Source organism: Phodopus roborovskii, unplaced genomic scaffold (genome assembly GCF_943737965.1).
Source record: "Phodopus roborovskii unplaced genomic scaffold, PHOROB, whole genome shotgun sequence".
Classification (NCBI taxonomy): domain Eukaryota; kingdom Metazoa; phylum Chordata; class Mammalia; order Rodentia; family Cricetidae; genus Phodopus; species Phodopus roborovskii.
The window spans coordinates 11,999,543-12,021,782 of record NW_026126407.1 but is presented as its reverse complement, the minus strand read 5'-3'; the positions used below and the strand labels follow the sequence as shown (position 1 = coordinate 12,021,782).

The 22,240-nt window shown below is 47.9% G+C and overlaps 1 protein-coding gene across 1 annotated transcript in view; it reads right to left on the bottom strand.

Annotated features, from left to right (window-relative positions):
- The window catches only part of Dnah2 (dynein axonemal heavy chain 2), a 110,181-nt gene that overhangs the window by 26,285 nt on the left and 61,656 nt on the right, over positions 1-22,240 (bottom strand). Inside the window, exons 38-56 of the mRNA XM_051181595.1 lie at positions 21,376-21,503; positions 20,879-21,031; positions 20,517-20,642; positions 13,359-13,577; positions 13,051-13,168; positions 12,729-12,865; positions 11,405-11,542; positions 11,165-11,323; positions 5,926-6,078; positions 5,641-5,732; positions 5,125-5,323; positions 4,764-4,988; positions 3,942-4,046; positions 2,800-2,988; positions 1,579-1,664; positions 1,296-1,426; positions 1,013-1,162; positions 377-544; positions 2-162 (exon numbers count right to left, since the gene is read on the bottom strand). Coding sequence (XP_051037552.1) covers positions 2-162; positions 377-544; positions 1,013-1,162; positions 1,296-1,426; positions 1,579-1,664; positions 2,800-2,988; positions 3,942-4,046; positions 4,764-4,988; positions 5,125-5,323; positions 5,641-5,732; positions 5,926-6,078; positions 11,165-11,323; positions 11,405-11,542; positions 12,729-12,865; positions 13,051-13,168; positions 13,359-13,577; positions 20,517-20,642; positions 20,879-21,031; positions 21,376-21,503 — 2,837 coding nt within the window. The remainder of the gene's footprint in view (position 1; positions 163-376; positions 545-1,012; positions 1,163-1,295; positions 1,427-1,578; positions 1,665-2,799; positions 2,989-3,941; positions 4,047-4,763; positions 4,989-5,124; positions 5,324-5,640; positions 5,733-5,925; positions 6,079-11,164; positions 11,324-11,404; positions 11,543-12,728; positions 12,866-13,050; positions 13,169-13,358; positions 13,578-20,516; positions 20,643-20,878; positions 21,032-21,375; positions 21,504-22,240) is intronic.

Here is a 22,240-nt window from a genome sequence, read left to right as displayed (position 1 = left end):
CCTCTTCAAATTCGTCTGATTTGTAGAGATTGGGAACTTCACCCGAACTGAGGATATTGTTGATGTCTTCTAGGAAGGACTCATCAGCGATCTGGGTGTCCACAAAAAGGAAGGACGTGGTCTTGAGCTCCACCCCTGCCTGGCGATACAGACGCTTGATATCTGCCCATCAAGTGAAGAACAAAGGAAAACAGGTACTTCAGAGTCTCCATCCTCAACCTCAGTGCTTCAGGACCCTCCCTCAGCCCATGAAGCACACACAGGGCCCACCACCGTCCTATGGGGCACACACAGGCCAGGGCTTCTCAGCACTCAAGCAGTTCCATCTCTCACTGTAAAACCTCTGCTCTCCTCTAGTTCAGGAACCCAGCCATACCATCTCGGAATTCCTGTTTACGATAGTGTTTGGAGACCTCGATCTGGAACGTGTTGTACTCGCAGATGGAAGACGCCAAGCGGGCCAGACTCTGCCGTCCACTGCCACCAATCCCCACCAAGAGCATGTTGCCTCGAGGTTGCCCGATAACCCGCACGATCCGTGTGACTGGGGAGTGGGGTGAGGGCAATGGACTAGGTGAGCAATTCCAGCTGACTGCTAGGCCCTGGGCCGGAGTCAAAGCCTCTGAGGCTGAAGATGTGGAGTCAAGCAAGGGGGAAGAGGTGGGTGCCCAAGGCTCTGATGCCATCAATAGGAACCTTCACCTTGCCCACTAAACATCCTTGTGCACAGCACAGGTGTGGCAGTGCCAGCCTGTAGTACCTGAGAGAGGCAGATGGGGGGGGTCACCACAAGTTTAAGACTAGCTTACTCTAAACAGCAATTTCCAAGGCAACTAGGGCTACACAGGAAGACCCTGTCTCAAAACAAAAATGAATAAATAGACAAACCCCACTGGCACAAGAATGTGTTGGACTAGAAAGGAAACAACTTCTAGAACTTGATTTGGGAGTATCCTTCAAAGGGAAACTGCAGGTGGGAGGTTGGAAGGGCCGGAAGTAAGTGAGCACTCACTGTGTTCGATGGCCTCTCGGAAGAGCACTAGCTGCATTGGCACGACGGAAGGGGAAAGGTTGTACTCATTCAGGGCTGTCTCCATGGCCGTCTTCAATACCGTCAGATCTACCAGGTCTTCATAGACCTTGGGCTCCTTCATGAAGTCCCCTAGGCCATGGGAGAGGGTCATCAGAGTCCCCAATGCCGAAGTCCCTTAGGGCCATTAGCATCAGGAATCCATGCCCTGGCCTTCTCACCCCAACTGCCCAAGGCCCAAAGTTGTACCCAGCTCCCCGCTCACCAAAGATAGGAGGACGTTTGTTGGGGCAGAGATTATGAAATGTGAGGTCAAAGAAGGTGCCGAGTTTGTCACTTAGGATGCCCATGAAGGCTTCCATGTCTGCTGCATCAACCAGTCTGTCCGAGAAGACTCTGTTGGGAAATAGTTGTGGAGGGGCTTAGGGCTAGAGAGAAGGGCAGTCCTGAGGAAGGGAAAGCCAGGCCAGAGGTGAAGGCTGGGGTTGGGAGCTAGGCGGGAGGGTTCGGGGTGGGGGTGGGTCTGGACAGACAGACAGACGCATCACCTGAAACATTCATGAATCCAGAGTCTGGTGATGCTGGATCTGGTGTCATGGAAGTCCTTGTTGGCTCTCAGCATGCCCTGGAACACCTGGGGAAGTTGAAGCAATGGCTGGAGTAAGGGGAGGAAAGCAATCCTTGGCAGATCGGGAGGTAAGGGCAGAGTGAACGGCTGCATGGCTTTTTAGAATAGAGGAGACTGTAGGCATGCGCTCTGCCGTTGAGTTCCCTTTTTATTTAAGGATTAAAAACTAATTATGTGCCAGGCAGTGGTGGCACATGCCTATGATCCCCAGCACTCTCAAGGAAAAGGCAGGCGGATCTCTGTGAGTTCAAGACCAGCCTGGTCTTCGGGAGCGAGTTCCAGGACAGGCTCCAAAACCACAGAGAAACCCTGTCTCCAAAAACAAATAGACAAAAAAGTTATGCATATGTATGTACATTTCTCTGTGTGTATAGGGGCCCACAGGGGCCAGAACAAAGGCATTGAGTTCCCCAGGGCTGCAGTTCCTGGTGGCTGCTATGCACTCAGTGTGGGTACCGCAGACCAAACTCAGGCCTCTGCAAGGGCTGAAAGCACAGTGGGCATGGCTGTGCATCCCTTTAATCCCAGCACTCAAGAGGCAGAGGCAGGGGGAGCTCTGAGTCTGAGGTCAGCCTGGTCTACAGAATGAGTTTCAGGACAGCCAGAGATACATAGTGAAACCCCAAACAAAACAAACAAAAAACAAAAACGACAGAAAAAGGCAAGCAGAACAGAAAGCACTCTTAATGGCTGACCAGTCACTTCCCCAGCCCCTTGCTAATTTTATGTATTATTGTATGAGTGTGTGTCTACATGTATGTCTGTGTACCATATGCATGCAGTTCCTATAGAGTCCAGAATAGCTGTAGATACAGACTGTTGTGAGTCACCATGTGGCTGCTAGGGACTGAATCTAGTTCTTTGCAAGAACAGCCAGTATTCTTAACTACTGAACCTCTGCTATGGAGTTCTAAGGCTTATTTTAAGAAGAAAAGGTGTTTGGGCACACCTTTAATCCCAGCACTAGGGAGGCAGCATGGAGTGGATCTCTGTGAGTTCGAGGCCAGCCTGGTCTATAGAGTAAGTTCCTGGACAGCCAAGGCTACACAGAGAAACCCTGTCTTGAAGACCAAAAAGGAGGAAGCAGCTCAGCTGAATAGGCTGAGCCAGGTGGAAATGGAGAGGCCAGAGCGATGCTTACCTTGGAGATGTCTCGGAGGTTGAAGAGGTAATGGATCTTAGCAGGTGTGGGCAGGAAGCGCTGCACCACCGTATTGTAAACATCCAAGGTAGCCTCTGTCACCACGTTCCCAATGGGCTTTACCTCTTCTTCAAAGTCTTGAAGCTTCTGGTTGATCATGGTGCCAAATATGCGGATGATCTGAGATTCCTAGAAAGAGACTTCAAACTCACTTTCCAAGGTTCCTGGGCCAGTAGCCAGGGCCAGCCAGAGCCAGGGCCAGTGTGAGGCAAACACAGCTCCCCTCAGGGGCAGAATTGAGGAACCATTGGAAAAACAAAAACAAAAAACCCACTCAGAAATATAATCCTTAAAAGTAAAAACTTTGTGAAAAATGTCCACACTAAACACAAACATTCTAAATAAAGTTGGTGCCATTGGGGGCTCTCTCATCTCAAGCCTCCCTGCGGCTCAGTAATGCAGTGCACTGATCTTACACACAGGATGTTGTTTTCTTGTGCATGGAGACCTTTTTATATTAATTTTATTTTTAAAATTAATCCTATGTAACTGTATATGGTTGCACCATGCAGACCCCAGGGATAGGGCTCAGGTTGTAAGGATTGGTGGCAGGTGCCTTTACCTGCTTGACTTAATTTTAATTTAAAGAAAATATTTAATTAAGAGCCAAGACTAGTGATATACACCTGTAAACTTGGCATTTGGGAGGCTGAGGTAAAAAGAATTGTGAGTTTTAAAGCCACCTTGTATTACTTTTAGTGAGACTTTGTCTCAAAAACTAAAAGAGTATTTCTCTTGATGGTGTTTTATTTGGCTTTGGCTTTTTTAGTCCCCTCAAACTTGCATTAACCTCTCCCTAACCTTGGCAATGTTTTTGGCTGTTAGCTTTGTGAGGTCCACCTCTCTGAGTTTGTTTGTGTCCACAGAGACCACCACAGGCTCCACATTCCAGAGCCAGCAGGCCAAACTTTAACCCTGCAGCTGTCCTGGCTCAGAAGATGCCAAGGGCTCCCACAGAGGACCCCACCTCTATGGGTCACAGCTCCCTGGAAGCAGCTCTACTCAAGGCTTAGCTGCCTAGCTTGATCGGCCTGGGATTTCATTCCCTGTACAATCCCCACCCCCAGCTCCCATGGCCTCACAGTGGGGAAGGTCATGTTGATAATGTTGAATCGACTCTGCAGCCTCGGGGAGATAACAGTCCGTCCACCCCCTGGAGGGCCCATGGCAGCCATCAGGAACATGTCCTAGAGAGTAAAGACAAAGGCAGGGAGAGAAACAGGTAGAGAGTGATGATGCTTCACCTTGGCTAGGCCAGAGGACCCTGAATGTTTCTGACAGAAGCGGTACATGTTTGGGGTGGTAGATACTTCAGTCACCCTGATCTGATCATTCCACGTCATACTGCATGCTTTTAAGACACCATGCTGGCTAAACACAGTGGCACACGTCTTGAACCCCTGAACTCAGGAGGCAGAAACAGGAGGATCTGTGTCTAGAGACCATTCTGGTCTACATGGCAAGTTCCGGAAGAGCCAGAGCTACAACATAGAAAGACCTCGTCTTTAAAAAGAGAAAGGATAAGGGAGGAAGAGAAGAGAGAGTCCAGCAAGGTACTCAAGACCCTGTGAGAGGACAGTGGGCAGCATGCATGGGGCAAGGAGGAGTCTGTGAGTGTGCAGTGAGGACCTGGCCCTGAGTACACGTGAGTGTGAGCAGAGGAGGCCTGGAGCCCGGTGACAGGAAGAACAAACGGTCAGGTCACCAAGCATGAGACAGGCTCAGTGGGGAGTCACTAACTCGGGGGCCACATAGATGGGTCCCCAGAAAGGAACAGTGTGCTCCTGTGTGGGGAGGAGCAGAGGATTATATAATATGGTGACTAGACGCCCAGCGGAGCAGGGACAGGCCCACCTAGCACTGGCAAGAACAGATGCCTGAGAGCAAAGGCTCGGGATGCCTACCCGAATGTGCTTGATGCTCTGCTTCACTCGGTCATACCAGAAGCCATAGTCGATCCAGAGGCGTATCAGCTCCAGGGGTGGCTGGGACCCAAACAAGTCCTTAGCAGGCATGTTTAGGTCGTCCATAAAGGTGATCATGCTTTTGCCCCCGAATGGCACGTACACACCCTTGGTTCGCTTCTCCACTCTGCTCTCAATGATGCTCTGCACGTTGTTCGACGTAGTCTGGTGGCAGAGCACAGGACCGATGGGAGGAGTCCCAAGGGAAATAAATGTGGGACCATGAAGGAGTGGCAGCTGAGCACTTGAGTTCTGGGAGAGAGCAGGTGGCAGAGCTGGTAGTCCAAGCCCCCTGACATACCTGTGCAGACATGTTGACAATGAGCACCGACCACTGGCTGGAGGGCAAGGACTGGAGAACACTCTGGGCTATGGAGGTCTTCCCGGTCCCTACAGGGCCCACCAGTAAGACAGGGTTCTGGTTGGCCACCAAGGTGCTCACGAGGTAGTTGTATCGGACAGTATCAACAGTAGGTACCATGATCTTATAGAAAGGGGCGCTAGGAAAGAAAGGAATGGTGTCTCAGGGACCATTGGCCTACCCCAGCTCAGCTCTCACTTCTGTCTTCCTCCTAGCATTTTTCTTTGCTGGTGTCAGCATGGTCTAATCACCAGCCCCTGCCCGCTAGGTCCTGGAGGTGTGGCATTCTCCTTGAAGACCCTGCCCCAAGTCCTCTAGATCTCCCTTCCTAAACCTAGTCACCTCTTCGCTCGAACTGCTTTCCCCGTTCCCGTTTCACCCTGGCTTCCATCGCTCTTGCTCTATCTGCCCCCTACTGCAGTATCGAGCCCTTCAAAGCCCAGGCCCCTCTCTCACTTTGGAGGATAACGCCAGCTTTTAGGGAGCTTCTCCTCAAATGAGGTCCAAGTCCGCATCTTGGGGTTCACGAAGTATTCATATACTGTGTCCTAAGAAAAGTATGGTGGTCATGTCACCAAACCTTCCTTCAGCTCTTACTAGGCAGAGACAGGGTTTGAAGACGGATAGGGGAAGAAGAGAGCGGCAGAGAGTCTGAAGTCAGAAAATGTCTAAAGACCAGAGATGCCCTGCAAGTCCTTGAAAAATAGGACGTGCTGGGCAGCTAGCTTTAAGAGCTCTGACCTTATTGGGAAACGAGCCCTCAATTTCTCGAAGGTAACTGTCAATCTTCTTGCGTCCATCCTCATCCACAGAGGCACACACAGACCAGATCATGCTGAATACAAATGTCATCTCTACCATAAAGGCATAGTTTTCAGTATCAGCTGGGTTCACCTGGGTAGAAAAGAGAAGAGGTTCGGGAGTCCAGAGTGCTGAACTTGCCTTAGAATAATAATCTTCATTTCCCAAGATACAGGAGCCATACCTGTAAGAGAGAGAAGGATCTATTTCAGCAGATTGCCACGGAGGCAGAGAACCTACCTTCTTTCTGGGTTCCATGTGGGAAACCACATGGCTGTCTTCCAAATGCCATTCATGTTCACCTACACGAATTCCCACTCACATGTTCTACTCACGGATTTAGATAAGTCTGGGACTCCTTACATCAATGCAATTGCTGAGAGCTGCCTCTAGGCTAAGTCATAAGAACACAATTGTCACCTGGTCACATCAGGCCTACCCTGAAGGAACACTCAAGGGTGTTCAAGGAGACAGGCATATGTGGTGACTTGTTTGTAACTGCAAAAGAAAACTGGAAATGGCTGAAACATCCACCAGGAAAGGAAGGGAAACTAAAATGTAGGGATTTACCATGGAATAGTACACAGCAGCTAAAGCAACTAAGTGCGTCTGCACATGGCAATGCACAATTCAACATCATAGTTTTGGTTTGAAAAGCAAGTTGCATCTACCCCAATCTATTTTTTGGCTGTTTGTTTGTTTGTTTTTGTTTTTGTTTTTGAGCCCCAGCTGCCCTGGGACTCAATATGTAGAACAGGCTGGTCTCAAATTTACAGAGGATCGCCTGTCTCTGCCTCCTAAGAGCGGAGATTTACGGCATGCACCATCATGCCACACCACAGTCTATTTCCTAAACAGGACAACATCTATGGATACCTGTGGGATTTTATGTCAACAAGCATTTTTGTTTGTTTGATTTGGTGTTTGTTTTTTGTTTTGGGGGACTTGTTTGGTGTTTTTGTTTTTGTTTTGAAACAAGGTCTCACTGTGATGGGGGATGTTCTTCTGTATGCTGTGAATATATGTTTCTATTATTGGTTGATGAATAAAGCTGTTTCAGCCAATGGACAGGCAGAATTTAGCCAGGCAGGAAATCCAAATAGGGATAGAGAAAGATAGTAGGCAGACTCAATGAGACACCATGTAGCTGCCAAGAAAACAAGAGCATCATTGGTAAACCAAGACTATATAGAGATACATAGATTAATAGAAATGGGTTAATAAGAGAGAGCTAGCCAATAAGAAGCCTGAGTCATTGGCCAAACAGGAACTAAAAGGCTATGGGACCAGGTAGGACAGAAACTTCTGTCAACATCACTCACTGTATAGCCCAAACTAGCCTGGAATTCTCTATGTAAATAACTGGCTTTGAACTCACAGAGGTCTGCCTGCTTCTGCTAGGATTAAAGGCATGCACCACCACCACCGAACTTTGGTTGGGGCAATTTTAATGCACCAGAATGATACAAACAACCAACTGTAAAAGGAAAAGAAATATCTAATTTTTAGAAAGAAAACTAAATTCAATGATTACTTATGCAATTAAAACTTAGCTTTGGCTAGGTGTTGGTGGCACACACCTTTAATCCCAGCACTTGAAAGGCAGAGGCAGGCAGATCTCTGTGAATTCGAGGCCAGCCTGGTCTACAGAGCTAGTTCCAAGACAGGCTCCAAAGCTACACAGGGAAACCCTGTCTTAAAAAATCAAAAAACCACCATCAACCAACAACAACAACAACAAAAACTTAGCTTTGGGGCTGGGTGGGTGGCTCCGTGGCAAGGCCTTGCTTCACAACCACGTGCAGTGAGATATTCACTTTGTCTGCACCTATGGCACTGACCACGCCCATTGGGGGTGGGAACAGGGGTGGACATGACCTGGGGGAACTAGGTGTGGGGACAGGCTGGGGCTCTCTCTTGCTTGCTGGACAGGGTCAGAGAGCATCTGGAGGCATCCTTGGGACCAGGAACCTGCTGGAGTTCATCTGTCTCTGTTGTAAGTGATTTCTCCCTGAATAAACATCTATTCATCCTATCTGTTTTCCCCGATCTTTATTAAACCACAATAAGCATGAGAACCACAGCTTGGATCCCCAGCACCCATGGAAACGCCAGCGGGGCGTGGCAGCCCACCGGTAATCCTATCACGTAGAAGACAGGACATCTCCCAGGTAAACTGGCTAGTTAGGTTAGCTGAATCAAAAGACCTTATTTATCTCACTAAAGTTTAAAAAGTGGGGAGTAATTGAGGAAGACACTTGACATCAATCTCTGACCTCTAGACATGCTGGACCCACATACATGTGTAACCACACATGTGAAAATGGGCACATAGGCACATCATAGACATACACATGCAAAGCATATAAGTTTTAAGGAGCTGATGGGATGGCTCAGTTGGAAAAGTGCTTTCCACACAACCACGATGTACTGAGTTCAATCTCCAGATGAAAATTAAAAAGTCAAGTGCAGCCAGACAGTGGTGGCCCACACTTTTAATCCCAGCACTCAGGAGGCACAGGTAGGAGGATCTCTTGTGAGTTCAAGGCCAGCCTGATCTACATTTAGAGTTCCAGGACAGCTGGAGCTACACACAGAGAAACCCCTGTCTCCAAAAAAAAAAAAAAAAGCCATATGTAACTGGTCCCATGGGTAATCATGCACTGGGGAGGCAGAGTCAGGGTGCCTGCTAACCAGGCAGTCTAGCCAAATCAGGAAGTTCCAGGTGCAGTGAGAGGTCTTGTCTCAGAAAAATAAAGATAAATAGGACAGAGAGTGACTAAGGAGACTAAGACACCTGAGGTTGACTTCCAGTCTCCACACATGTACACACATTCACATGAACATGTACACACGCCAAGTAAAATAATTAAGTAAATGTTAAGTTTAGCCAGGCATGGTGGCATATACCTTTGTCAGAAGGCTCCAAGCCAGTCAGTGCTACGTGATAAGCCCCTGTCTCAAAACAAATAAAGGACACATCATATTTAGAGCTCGTGTTCTCTCTTCTCTGCTTGAGAGGTACATGGCAGATGCTGTTGTTCTGGGAGTATTCCTGGAGCCCAGAGGGCTGCCTGGCTCTTTGTGCTTCACTGGGAAACAGCCCACTGACTGGGCACCTTCCCGCCACCTCTGACATACCACAGGGGCACAGCCAAGGGCACAGCTGGGGAGCCCTTGGTAACAGATCCTGGGGAGAGATGCTGACGACTGACAGCAGACAGAGATGCTGATGATTGACAGCAGACAGAGATGCTGATAACTGACAGCAGACAGACAGAGATGCTGATGACTGACAGCAGACAGACAGAGATGCTGACGACTGACAGCAGACAGACAGAGATGCTGACGACTGACAGCAGACAGACAGAGATGCTGATGACTACAGATAAATCTTAGCACATGGCACATGCCTATAACCACAATGCTTGGAAGGCAGAGGTGTCATGAGTTTGAGACCAGCCAGGACTACACAGAGAATTTAATATAAAGACAGGATTATAGGAATCTGTCCAATGAGGAATGATAGACTTGGCCTTGTATCAATCCTTAATCATCAAAATATTGACAAGAAAGTTGGTTGCGAATCTCTGGCCTGTTAGATGAGCCAGGGATTCATAGGGAGGGGCTCTCCTCTGCAGTCTGAGAGGTTTCAGCGCTCCCCTAGGAGCCTGCAGCAGTCAGCCGGCCCCTGCTCCGCCACAACCCGTGGTGACTAGAAGGCAGTGATAAAAAAATTTTGTAGGCATGCTGCATGTTGGAAGAGACATGAAAAGGGTATTGGCAGCCAAACCTTTTCCCAAGAAAAGGCCTCTCTACGTTCTTCCATAGCCCTGGCTATCCTGGAATTCACAATGTAGACAAGGCTACCCTTGACCCTATAAATGATCCAGCTACATGTGTTTTCTGAGTGCTGAGATTAAAGTCATGTATCAGCACACCTGACTCATTCTTATTTAAGTGATTTTTGTTTTTTTGTTTTTTCTTTTGTGGTTAGTACTTGGTTTATTCCTTAGAAAAACAAAAACAAAACCTAAAGGGTCTTACATACAAAACAAGACACTTTTTGTTTTCAAGGGCTAAAAGCACTCTTTAAAAATTTAAAGTGGGAACACAGAAGACACAAAGCTGTTTCTTCCACAAACACATGAACAAATATAATATGTGCATGGAATTGATTAGCATTCAGGGGTAAGACAGGACCACAGAGCTCATAGCTCACCACGTCATAGCTCCAACATGGCCGGCACTGAGGGTGGTGGGAGTGTGTGTCTGCATTTGGGCACAGAAGTGAATTACAATTAAGACCCAAGGTTATAAAGTAGAAAACTCACTTCCATATTAGAATGAGCTAGGGTCTCACTGTGTAGCTTGAGCTGTTCTTGGACTCGGTTTACAAACAAGGCTGGCCTAGAATTCAAAATCTTCCTATTTATGCCTTTAAGTGTTGTGATTACAGGTGTGTGCCACTATTCCTGGCCATGACAAATAACTCACACTGTCAGAGATCTTAACTGCTGTTCATTATATATTAATAGTTTTGTTACCTGGTAACATCATTGAAAATAATGAAAACTATTTCTAAGGCAACGATTTAATCTCAACAACAACATTTTTTTTCTCTCCCAATTCTAACTGGAACAAACTTTTTATAAAATACCAATTCATCTGGAATTTTCTAGAATTTCTCATCAGAAATGGTATACCAAAGAACTTCAGCTGTGTTTTCAAAGTACAAAAAAACAAGGGTAGGAAACTATAGGAAGACACCCCCCCCTTAGGCTGTTCATTCATCCTTCCTCCCTTCCTCCCTCTCTCCTTCTCTTCCTCCCTCCCTCCCTCCCTTCCTTCCTTTTCTTTCTATCCTGTGCATATGAGGCAGGTAGGTCCTCTGCCACTGAGCTATACTATTAGCCTGAATTCTTACTCTGAACTTTCATCTCAGTAAATGTTCAAACATGTGTATCTATTCATTCATTCATGCTCACACACACCCATCCCGTCCCCCATGGTCAGGCTGAAGCCTCTCCCATACACACACACACACACACACCTCCCCAGCCACACAGTTAGACTGAAGCCTCTTCATTTGATAAGTTCCCATTGCTCAAATTGAAGGCCTTCTGATAGGGTTGTGAGCCCTCCCTTTGGCCCCTACCCGGCTGGCTCCTCTTCTTACCCCATTCTCTGGTGTGGCCAGGACTGAGTAGAGCTTACAGAGGGAGATGATGCCACTGTATTCAGGGACAGGCACCAACTCGTGGCAGTTTTCCTTTTTGAAGTTGAGAATCTTGTTGATGAACTTCTCAAACATGCGTTGAAGGGGCTCTACTTCCGTCTGAATGTGAACGAGAAGAAAGGCTTTGTCTACTCTTGTTTACTGTGGGTCACCTTTGTCACTTCTCAGTCCCCTTTTTACCTTTGGTCTCTTGTCCAGCCATGACTGAACATAAGGCTTCCAGCCCAGGTCAATATAGTCAGTGTAGACCATCCCACAGCGGGACACTGTGGCTGGAGAGGCCACTGCCAGGTTCTCCACTTCAAACAGGAGAGACACCTAAGGGTACAGACTTGTCAGAACCTCATCATCTACACCACATCCATAGTATAAGAACACCCCAGAATTCATGCTTTAGGGTATACTTGCATCAAGGAAAATGAGGCAAGAAGAATAATGACCAGAGGTTTATACACGGCTGCTTTCTGTGGTGGTTTGAATCCGAATGGACCCCATGGGTTCATATATTTGAGTGCTTAGTCACCAGAGAGTGACACTGTTTGAGAAGGATTAGGAGGTGTGGCCTTGTTGAAACAGCTGTGGTCCCATTGAGGGAAGTTATCACTGGGAATAAATAGGCTTTGAGGCTTTCAAAAGCCCACACCAGACCCAGTCTCTCTACCCCTCTACCTTTGGATCAAGATGTGGTATTCTCAGCTGCAGCCCCGGCCCCTCCTGGCTGTGTACCACCACGCTCTACCATGATGAAGACGGCTAAACCTCTGAAACTGAGCAAGCTCCCAGCTAAATGCTTTTTCTTATAACAGTTGCCCGGTTCCTAGTATCTCTTCACAGCAATAGAACAGTGATTCAGACACTGTCTAAAAGAAATTAGAGCTTAATCAGATTTATCCTTGGGGGGGGGGGAATCACTCTGGCTTGCTCGGAAGAAAAGAGTGGGCGGTGTGTGCCTATAATATGGCATCTGGGAGGTAGAGGCAGAGGTAGGAGGGTCAAGAGTCAAGGTTACCCTTAGCTACCTAGCAAATTCAAGGCCAGCCTGGGCTAACATGAGATGCTGTCTAAAATGAAAGAAAGAGAAGGGAGGGGAAGGAGAGAGGGAGGGATGGAGAGGGGGAGAGAGAGGAGAAATTAAAGGGAAAAGGTAGGTGTGGCATCCCATGAGATCATAACCTGGGTGGAAATGAAGGAGGTCAGCCTGAGTCTATACAGTGATTTCTAGACGCCAGGTCCTTTCTGTACAATTGGTCCATGGTAGCAATGGTGTCTCCTGAGCTGGGTGTGGAGCCCAGTGCTAAGGCCAGGTAAGCTCTCCCACTGAGCCCACCTTCAGCCTGGAAAGCATTTCTTCAAGTACAGATTTCCCTGACTCCACATCTTCCTCCACGCTCTCTCCCAGAGAATTCACTCTGAGTATGCCGCCAGCCTCTACCTCAGCTCCCCCCACCCACTGCCTTCTACAGGACCCTGGGATCACCCACCCCACCGCGGATGGCACCAGAACCTGCTCGGGCATTGAGATGCGTTCTCCGTTGATGAGGGTTAGCACTTTGTTGTCATCCATGACAGAGTTCATGCTCTCGATCCATAGCGTGTCCACAGGGCCATCGAAAAGGATCCATTTTTCATCTGGCTTCTCATCTTAGTGGCAGGCAGTTGATAAGGAAACCAAGGGACACCTCTCTCCCAGGCTTCCCCTCCCCCTCCCTCCCTTTCCCTCCCCCTCCCTTGTCTTAGGCATTTTCCAGGGATCTTTCACCCTTGTAGGTGCTTTCTGTTCCCAGGAGCTGCTGACAATTCGCTCACCCACCCTAACCACTGGATACCTGCACATGCAGCCCTCATGACACTAGACAAGATGCCATCTGTCCATTCATTGGTGCTGAGGTCATATTCTCCATACAGCTCCCCTAAGGACAATGCCTTTGGGTTCAAAGGGAACTCCTGAAAATGACACCCGAAGGGACTTGTGAGGTTCTGGCAGCCCAAACTCCCACGACCCCTGCCCCTTGCTCCAGGCCCCTGGCTCGGGCTCTTGTGCTGGTCCCTTGCTTGCTCATCCCTCCTGGCCTCCTTGGATTCAGGTCTGGCCCCTCCCAGCACCTGCTAGCCATGCCAGTGTCCCACTGCGTACTCTAACGACGTTGAAGTTGGGTTCTCCAGCACGGCACAGGGACGTCAGGGAGGCCTGGAGAATCTTCCAGGAGGTGGTCTTGCTGCTGCCAGTGCCACCCACAATCATGGTGGAGTGGCGAGAGTTCTTGGTTTCATACAACTGGAGGACCTTGGTGAGGGTGAATTGTGTGACCTGCAGGCCCATTTCTCGGATCTCCTGCTCAATGGTATCCCGAAGCTGAGAAAGGCAGAAGAAAATGTATGGGTCATCCCAGCAACTTTCAAGCTGGGGAAGATACATCCAAACCAGAACAAAGGATGCCAAGATCCTTTGCACTCAAACTAATTCACTGAGAACTTGCTAGTGGAAGGGGTAAGATACGGGGACTAAGGATGCATAGCTCAGGGGCAGGGTGCTTGTCAGTAATATGAAAAGCCCAGGGTTTGATCCTAAGTATGGAAGGGAGGGAGGGAGGGAGGGAGGGAGGGAGGAAGGGAGGGAGGGAGGAAAAAGGCAGGTAGGCAAGCTGACTACGTTAGAGCTGCGGAGGCAGCAGAGTGGGTGAGAGCATTTGTTGCTGGAGCATTGGGTCCTGAGTTTAGACCCACAGCACCCACAGAAAAATCTGGACATGGCAGCCGGGTGGTGATGGTGCACACCTTTAACCCCAGCACTTGGGAGGCAGAGGATCTCTATGAAGCCACAGAGAGACCCTGTCTGGAAAAACAAAACAAACATCTGGACATGGCTGCACAAGAACTTGCAACCCCAGTGCTATGGCAGAGTGCCCGAGAGGCTCACTGGGGCTTGCTGGTGACCAGTCATGTTCTAGAGTCAGAGAGAGACCCTGTCTCCAAGGAATAAGGCAAAGAGGGACAGATCAGGCCAGCCTATGTCCTCGTATGGCTGCTGAGTGCGTATATCCATGTACATACAGTACTCATACATACATGCATGTGCCAGCATGTATGCACACACATATATGAATGCACGTGCATGCACACATATATGCACATACTCATGGGAGAACAAAAGACATCGGGCTCTAAAGTCAGCCAGCCTGGTTTCCTAGCTTTCAGCTATGTAATTTTGAGTAATTTTTCTCTTCTTGGGAACTCAGTCTCCTCATATTACAGTATTTAGTGTAGATCTACACATTTTTTAGCATTATTCAACAAATATTTATTGAGTCTCTATGTCATCGTGCTATGTACTGGAAGTACAGTTGGGAATAATTTTACCATGCAGGAAGACCTCACTGTCCTGGGCTGGAGAGATGGCTCAGTTGTTAAGGGCACTGGCAGATCTTCCAGAGGACCTAGATTTAGTTCCCAGAACCACATGGCAGCTCGCAACCATCCACAGTTCCACTTCTGGTCTTTGTGACAGGCACCCACAAAGGTAAGTTAAAAAAGAATCACACGAAGTACTTTTAGACTATAGAAAGTTGCAAGTTTGTGCATCTCCTTAACTAGATTCTTCCAGTGCTAACATCCATATAACTGAGCTCTCCAAAAAAGAAGCAACATGGAATCAATACCCAGGGATCTTTTTCATTGCTTTAACTCTTTTTCTTTTATTTCTTTTTCTTTTTCTTTTGTTGTTGTTGTTGTTTTATGTTTGTTTGTTTTTGTTTTTGGGTTTGTTGTTTGGCTTTTTGAGACAGGGTTTCTCTGTGTAGCTTTGCAGCCTGTTCTGGAATTAACTCTGTAGACTAGGCTGGCCTTGAACTCACAGAGATCTACCTGCCTCTGCCTCCTGAGCACTAGGATTTAAAGCATGCACCGCCAACACCCGGCATCTTCTTTATTTTTTAATATTGTTTCTTTCTAAAGGTTGTTTGCTTTTGGGATAGCAAGACTGTATAGAGGCTAAAAGCATTTGCAATGCCAGCATGGCGACCTGAGTTTTTGGTCCCCAGAACACATGGAAATATGGAAGGAGAGAATCAATTCCACAGAGCTGTCCTCTGGCCTCCACACGAGTGCTCTGGCATGCATGCCCATCACTTGCTTTGTCTAATAACAGCAATTATCACTGTAATCAGAATACTTAAGATGGATAAGTTCCTTCAAAAATTTTGAGGCAGATTCATGGCCCTTACACCATTAGCATTCCTATGTGTTCTATGTGTGCTCAAAAGTAATGGTTATTCTTTGACTCATGAGTGAAATTTCTTTAGATGTGGATTAATTCAAAGTTGTCCATTATGTTGTTCAAATCCTCCATGACAGTGATTTGTAGTCAGCCTGATCTACTTTCGAAAAAGCTGAGATGGTCATGTGATTGTCTGTTTCTCCTTATAATTCAACCAGTTTAGCTTTAGTTCTTTTGAGTCTATCATTAAGTACATCCAAATTAGATCTGTTTTATCTTCCTGGTGATATCTTCCTGGTGAATCGAAATTTTATTATCATGAAGTGACCCTCTATTTCCAGTAAAGCCCTTTGCCTTAAAAGCTGTGTTGTCTGTCACGGTTACCTAGCTTTCCCCTGATGAGAAGTTAGTTAGCTGGCAGATCTCTTGGATTCTCTGGTCTTTGACTTTGGGTGTGTCTCCTACATTAGCTTAAGGATGTGGACTCTTCTTCCAGACTCTTTTGTTTTCCCTAGGGGCTCTAACAGTTAATGTGGCTTTTGCTGGCCTGTTTTTTCAAGATGCTTATCACTAACCTGACTCCAAACTCTGCTAGTTGTCTCAAAAACAAACAAACAAACAAACAAAAAAAACCCTGCCATATCAGTTATCAATTTCTTTTTTATAAACAGTACTCCTGAATCCTTTGTCATGTTTTAGTTTGGGGGCTTTTTTTTGTTGTTTGTTTTTTCCGAGACAGGGTTTTTTTTCTTTGTAGTTTTGGAGGCTGTCCTGGAACTAGCTCTGTAGACCAGGCTGGCCTCAAACTCACAGAGATCCACCTGCCCCTGCCTCCTGAGTGCTGGGATTAAAAGTGTGTGCCATCTGGCTAGCCTTTGATTTTTTTTTTTTTTTTTTTTTTTTTTAGTAGAGGAAGGGTTCCTTTTCTGTAGCGGTTTGATAGCATTTTATCTGAGCTGGATTGCCATCTTCCTCGGTCCATCATGTGACCATCATCCCGAGACCAACCACTCTTCACCATCATCCCAAACATTAGTCAAGTTTCCCTTGCATGACTCATGCTTCCTGCATCTGCTTCCCTGCCGACCTTTCACAGAGCACCCAATATAGCTTTTGAGAGGCTTTGTGTTGGTTTGTTTTTGAATCAGCATAACTGAACATGTAGCTGAGCTAACCTTGGATATGATCGGTTGGCTGCCATAGAATTTAAAGTCAGAAATTGTTTGCCTCTGGAATTTTGAGGACTGCTCCATTAGTAACGTACTTATTATTATTATTGAGACACAGAACAGCCTGGCTTATGTTGTTGTTTTTAATCTTTTGCCTCTTGACTCTCTTTTCCTCTTTGGGAACTTGTGAAATAGTCTCCTTGTTTAGAGTTTTAAAATTTCACAATGGCAGCCATCATAAGTATTGACCTAGCCCACATTTATGAGAATTCTCCGTTGTTCATTTTGGTCTGGGTGAGATCTTGGCATCCCAGGCTGACTTGAATGTGCAGACACAGATAACCATCCTCTCTCGACCTCTGGAGTGCCTTGTCTACAGGTGTGTTCATGGCTCCCCAGCTGAGACAACCAGGAATGGTGTTTTGTGTTTGCTGTACTTTCCTCCCCCTGGGCTATCTACGTTCTCCAATGGGCTAGTTCCCGTTTGTTTAACTCAGGCCCTCCAGGTAACCAAGTCAGACATGGATGCACCCCCTTCCCACTCCCCCAATCCTGCCACCACCCCCCCAGTGCTTTTGCTCTGTGTGTGTGTGTGTGTGTGTGTGTGTGTGTGTGTGTGGCTATTTTCACTTTCTCTGAGTCATACGTTAACTAAGCCCCAATCTCCTATCCAGAGAGTGACTCCTGCCATGTGGCATCAATAGCATGCCCACTCCCTTACTTCTGTCATGGACCATAGACCCCATATTGACTAAGCCTGCATCCTTGCGATACAAGACCAACCCTTTTCTCAGAGACCCTTAAAAAGTGGTCACCTCAGCTGGGCTGTGGTGACGCAGGCCTTTAATGTCAGTACTCAGGAGGCAGAGGCAGATGGATCTCTGTGAGTTTGAGGCCAGGCTGATCTACAGGGCAAGTGCCAGGACAGGCTCCAAAGCCACAGAGAAACCCTGTCTCAAAAACCAAAAAATGGACACCTTGCTTCTTCTCTGAGGGCTGACACTTCCCTACAGAACCCCAACTATCCTGCTGCCCTGCATTTAAAAACTCTCTTGTCTGAAGAATCTGACTCAATCCCCACTCCTTTCCTCTTACCTCTTCCCTCCCACTACTAACACCTCACATCTTTCATACTACAGCCTCCTCTCGGGTGTTTAGTGAGCTTTGGTTTTCTGCTCATCAGTGTGTGTGTGTGTGTGTGTGTGTGTGTGTGTGTGTGTGTGTAATAATAATAACATGTAACTATGTTATTATATATGGGAGTTATTGTATGGCCCACGCTGCCCTTAGATTCCCGATGTAGCCAAGATTGGCCTTGAATTCCTGGTTCTCCTTTCTCTACTCCCAAGTTCTGTTTATGAGTGTAGAAGATGAAAAAAAAGGGAGGTCTGAGTGTCGGTGTGGGGCTTGTAGACTGTGAGCAGAGCAGTCTTGCAGGTAATACATCTGGGGCCTTCTAGCCAGGTTTTAGTCATTCCTCTTGGGTCAGAAGAATTCCCCAGAGAGAATTCTCCTGTCTGGATGCCACTGTTGTTTATGCTGAGAGATAAAGAAAGCAGAAGGTCTGAGCATCCAATCTGCAAAAGTCCCCTCAGTTAATGCCGCTCAGCTCATTCCTACTCTACCTGCTTTTCTCCAGGCCTGACACAAACTCTTTCATCTTCTAGCCCTCTACCCAGCAGGGGAGGCAGAGTCACCCAGGGTCATTAAGACACCAGATCTTAGAGATACAACTGCTCCCATCCTCCCTTCTTCCCTCCCTCCCCCACTCCACCCAGAGTCCTGTTACACAAATCTGATTGGCTTCACACTTCCAATATAGATAAACCAGGCTAATCTCAAACTTGTGATGATCCTCCTGCCTCTACCTTCTGATGTCCGAACTACAGGTGTGCACCTCCGCGTCTGGCAGACATCTAACTACTGAAACAGTTTGCCTCCTGTGCTACCCTGTTCACCCTTACCGAGCCGCCACAGATGTCAAACCGAAATCCCGCCCTGCTTGCCCCACTTCCAGACCTCTCAGGGCTGGGCTAAGAGCCTCCTGTGCCCTCTGGATGCAGTGAGCACACCTTAGAAGTCAGTCTTTAGCACCGTTGCTGTGCATTACAACTGACTTTCCTTAGCTGGAAGTCCTCTGTTTCTCCACCGAGGCTTTTAAACTTTTACATTTGAAACAAAGATTCTTTGTTTTGAAGTGTATGTAAGCGTCTGAGTGAGTTTATGAACAACTTAGGCGTCCTCTGGAACTTGAGTTGCAGGCATTTGTGGGTGCTGGGAACTGAAGCTGGCTGAGTCCTGTGGGGATCTGGCTAGTCTGACACTCCCTGACTTCCTGCTACCACCTCCAGAGGGTGTTGAGATTATAGGCATGCACAAACATGCCTGAATGCTTCTACAATTCCACTCACTCTTTGTCCAATCCAGTTTGCTTAGTCTCTGGTTCCTGGCTCATAGCTTCTCTCTTATTTCCTTGAGGACATATATCAAAGTGTTCTCTTGTGTTCCACTGTCTGAAGACTGTGCGGGCCTGTTTCCCAGCTTCCTTCCCCGCACCGGGTTTGCCCAGCCCTCCCTCTGAACTTTGTTGCGAATTTGCTTTGGTGTTCATTCTTCTGGGCCTGAGCTGAGTGAGGCTCCACTCCTCCAGAAATCCCTCCCCTCTGCTTCTTCTGCCAGTCACCTGGCTGGCGGCACTGACACCATGTTAAACTTCAGGTTTTAAATTACACAGTAGGATAAATGATAACGGTAAACAGTGTGAGGCCAAGCTGAAGAAATCTCTGTGAAGCTTTGCCCTCTCTCCCATCGCCAGGGCTCAGACAAGCACGCTGGTCTGTCTCCCTCCTCTCCTCCTCTCTGTGCTTCCTGTTGACTGAGGGTGTGTCCCTGTGGACTGAGACTTCCATGGCTTCTTCCATAGCTCGGGGCTTCCCGTTCCGCCTCCACACTTGGGTTGCTTCCCTTCCTATCCAGGGTGCCTTAGACTGACAGATTCTCAAGGAAAAAAAAAAAAAAACAGTATTGGAACTTAATTGCCTCTCAAAGTTCCTTCATTCACTGCCCCTGCACCAAGGCCCCTGGAATTCTTGCCAATTTAGCAATGCACTAAAAAGATGATTTTTTTTAAAAAATGTTTTAATCCAACCTTTTAGCAGCTTCAGCTGTGAAGGATACCTCAGATACCTCAGGGCGCATGCACTAACATACTAACATAACACAGAGAGGAAAGTTCTTGCAGTTTCTGCACCCCCTCCATTCCTCTCCTTGCACATACCGCACAGCTCCCAGGGACTCTCCTCAAGGTCCCCACCATGAGGACAGGAGAAGCAGGAGAGGGCTAATGGATATAGCTAATACAGCCGAGGTTTCAGTGAATTCAAGGATCTGTTGAGTAGAAGTAAGTTGAGCCTGATGCGGTGACCCACAGGGAGGCAGAGGCAGGTCAACCTCTGAGAATATAAGGCCAGCCTGGTCTATATGGGGAGTACCAGGTCAGCCAGGGCTACATAGTAACTCCCTGTTCTCAATAAAGTGGGGGAGGTGAGCAGGTAAGCTTGCAGGATATGAGTCAGAGAGGAAGCTGTTTGTGTATGTCCAAGAAGGAGCCAGCTGTGTCATTCAGTCACACCAAGTGGATGACAGAAGTTCAGGACATCACACTTCCTGTTCCCAAATGCACAGTCACTCATGAGGTCAGAGAGCTTACTGAAGAATAAATGCTGGGCCAGGACCCACTTGATGGAAGCAGAGATCTGCCTCCTAAGTTGTCCTCTGACCACACCCATACACGCACCCACGTGCACACACACACATGCACACATGCATACACACACGCATGCACACGCGCACACACACACACACACACACACGCACACACACACGCGCGCGCGCACACATACGCAAATACCTTGCCATAGTCTATGAATGGCAGCTCGATGTTGGGGAAAAGGTCCTGCACAATGGCATTGAACAATGGAACATCCACTGACGTCAGCTTGGCGATGTTCATGTCCCTCATGGAGAGCAGCAGAACCTGTGTGGGGAAAGGTGAGTCCTAACAACAGTGGCTATGCCAGAGCTGGTCCTGAGCAAAGCAACAGGAACTACACAGGAGACAAAGCATGGGGAGGCGGGTCAGGTAGGGCGGGCGTGTGTTCATGGAATATCTCTATCTGAAGAAGGAAAAAAAAGTCTGAACAACTGTCATGGAGGCGCCATCAGCGCAGTGACAACGGAGATGAAGGTCCGAGGGCCATGTGCCCGGCCTACCTCTTCATCCGACAGATCCGGCTGTAGGCGCCGCTTCTTGCCAGCGTAGCGTAGGAGGGAGGTGAGGGCCCGCAGGCCAAAGTCGTAATGATCCTGCCTGGAGAGCTGCTGCACAGCCAGCGAGTACAGTGTGTACACCTTCTTGGCCAGGATCTGGGAACCGTGCAGAGAAAACGATGGCTCAGCTTCCACAAGTCCCCTTTTTATTTGGGAACAGCTACACACACGAGAACCTAGGTGAGGGTCTTGAGGCATCTAGAAGGTGCTCTGGACAATGCTAGGAGATCTGTGGATGGGCTATTAATGGTTAGGGACATCATGGAAGGGAGACCCCGGCCCCCTCCGTACTCCTCGGCTTCACAATCTACTGACAGAACTCTAAGTTCCTGTTAGGATAAAGGGATTGTGAGTCCTTGGGTGGGGGTGGGGCTCCTCTGTCCAGGGAATAATTATGCAAGGGAAATACAATGATTGGAAGGAATAGATTATCATAATACCTTGCAGTTGCCAAAGCCCTCCCCAAAAAGGATGATTTCAGCAATAAGCGTAGAATCGGGCACCACCATGGCAATTGGGCGGAACATGGACTTTAGGTTTTCTGGAAGCTCCGTGCGGCCAGCATAGCCTGGGGACAAAGTTCTTTGTTTTGACCACATTTCCCTGTCCTCGCTTGGTCTCCCAAACCTTTACACATTTCCCTGTCCTCGCTTGGTCTCCCAAACCTTTACTCTACCCTCAACACCCTCCAGGGCTCCAGCTCCAAGCTGCAATCCCTGCTCATCTCTGCCTTGGCTCCTCCTCCTCCCATCTTCTTTCCTCTTAGGTGCTCCTCACTTTCCACATGGATGTTTCCAAATGCAACCAGAGAGCTGCTGAGTTCAGCCCTATAGTGCTCACAGCTGTGGCTCTGATCTGAAGTTTCCCCGAGCATGGTCTCTCCTAGACCCTTCCCCCAGAGCTGTTCCCAGTGGACCTTGACGAAACTGAAAACCCTACACCATTGGGGAGTCTTCCATTTTCCAAAAGGGATACACAGCAAAGGAAGGAGCTAGCCCATTGGGAAGACTAGGGCTCCATGGAGACACGTAATGGCTATGGAGCCCTCCTGGGAGAACAGAAAGAGGAAGTTCTTATGCTCCTCCTTCCCCTCTGTTGCTATCATTTGGATCTGAAATGTCCCCAAAGGCTTTGTTCCTAACACAACAGGTTTTGAGCGGAGCCTTCTAGAAGTGATTAGACCAGATCACAGGGGCCTGACCTCATCAATGAGCTGGCTGTTCTTCACAGATTTATGGCTATTTTAATGGATACTTTAAAAGGTGTGGTCTGCATGAAAGAAGTCAATCAGATCAACAGATCTCT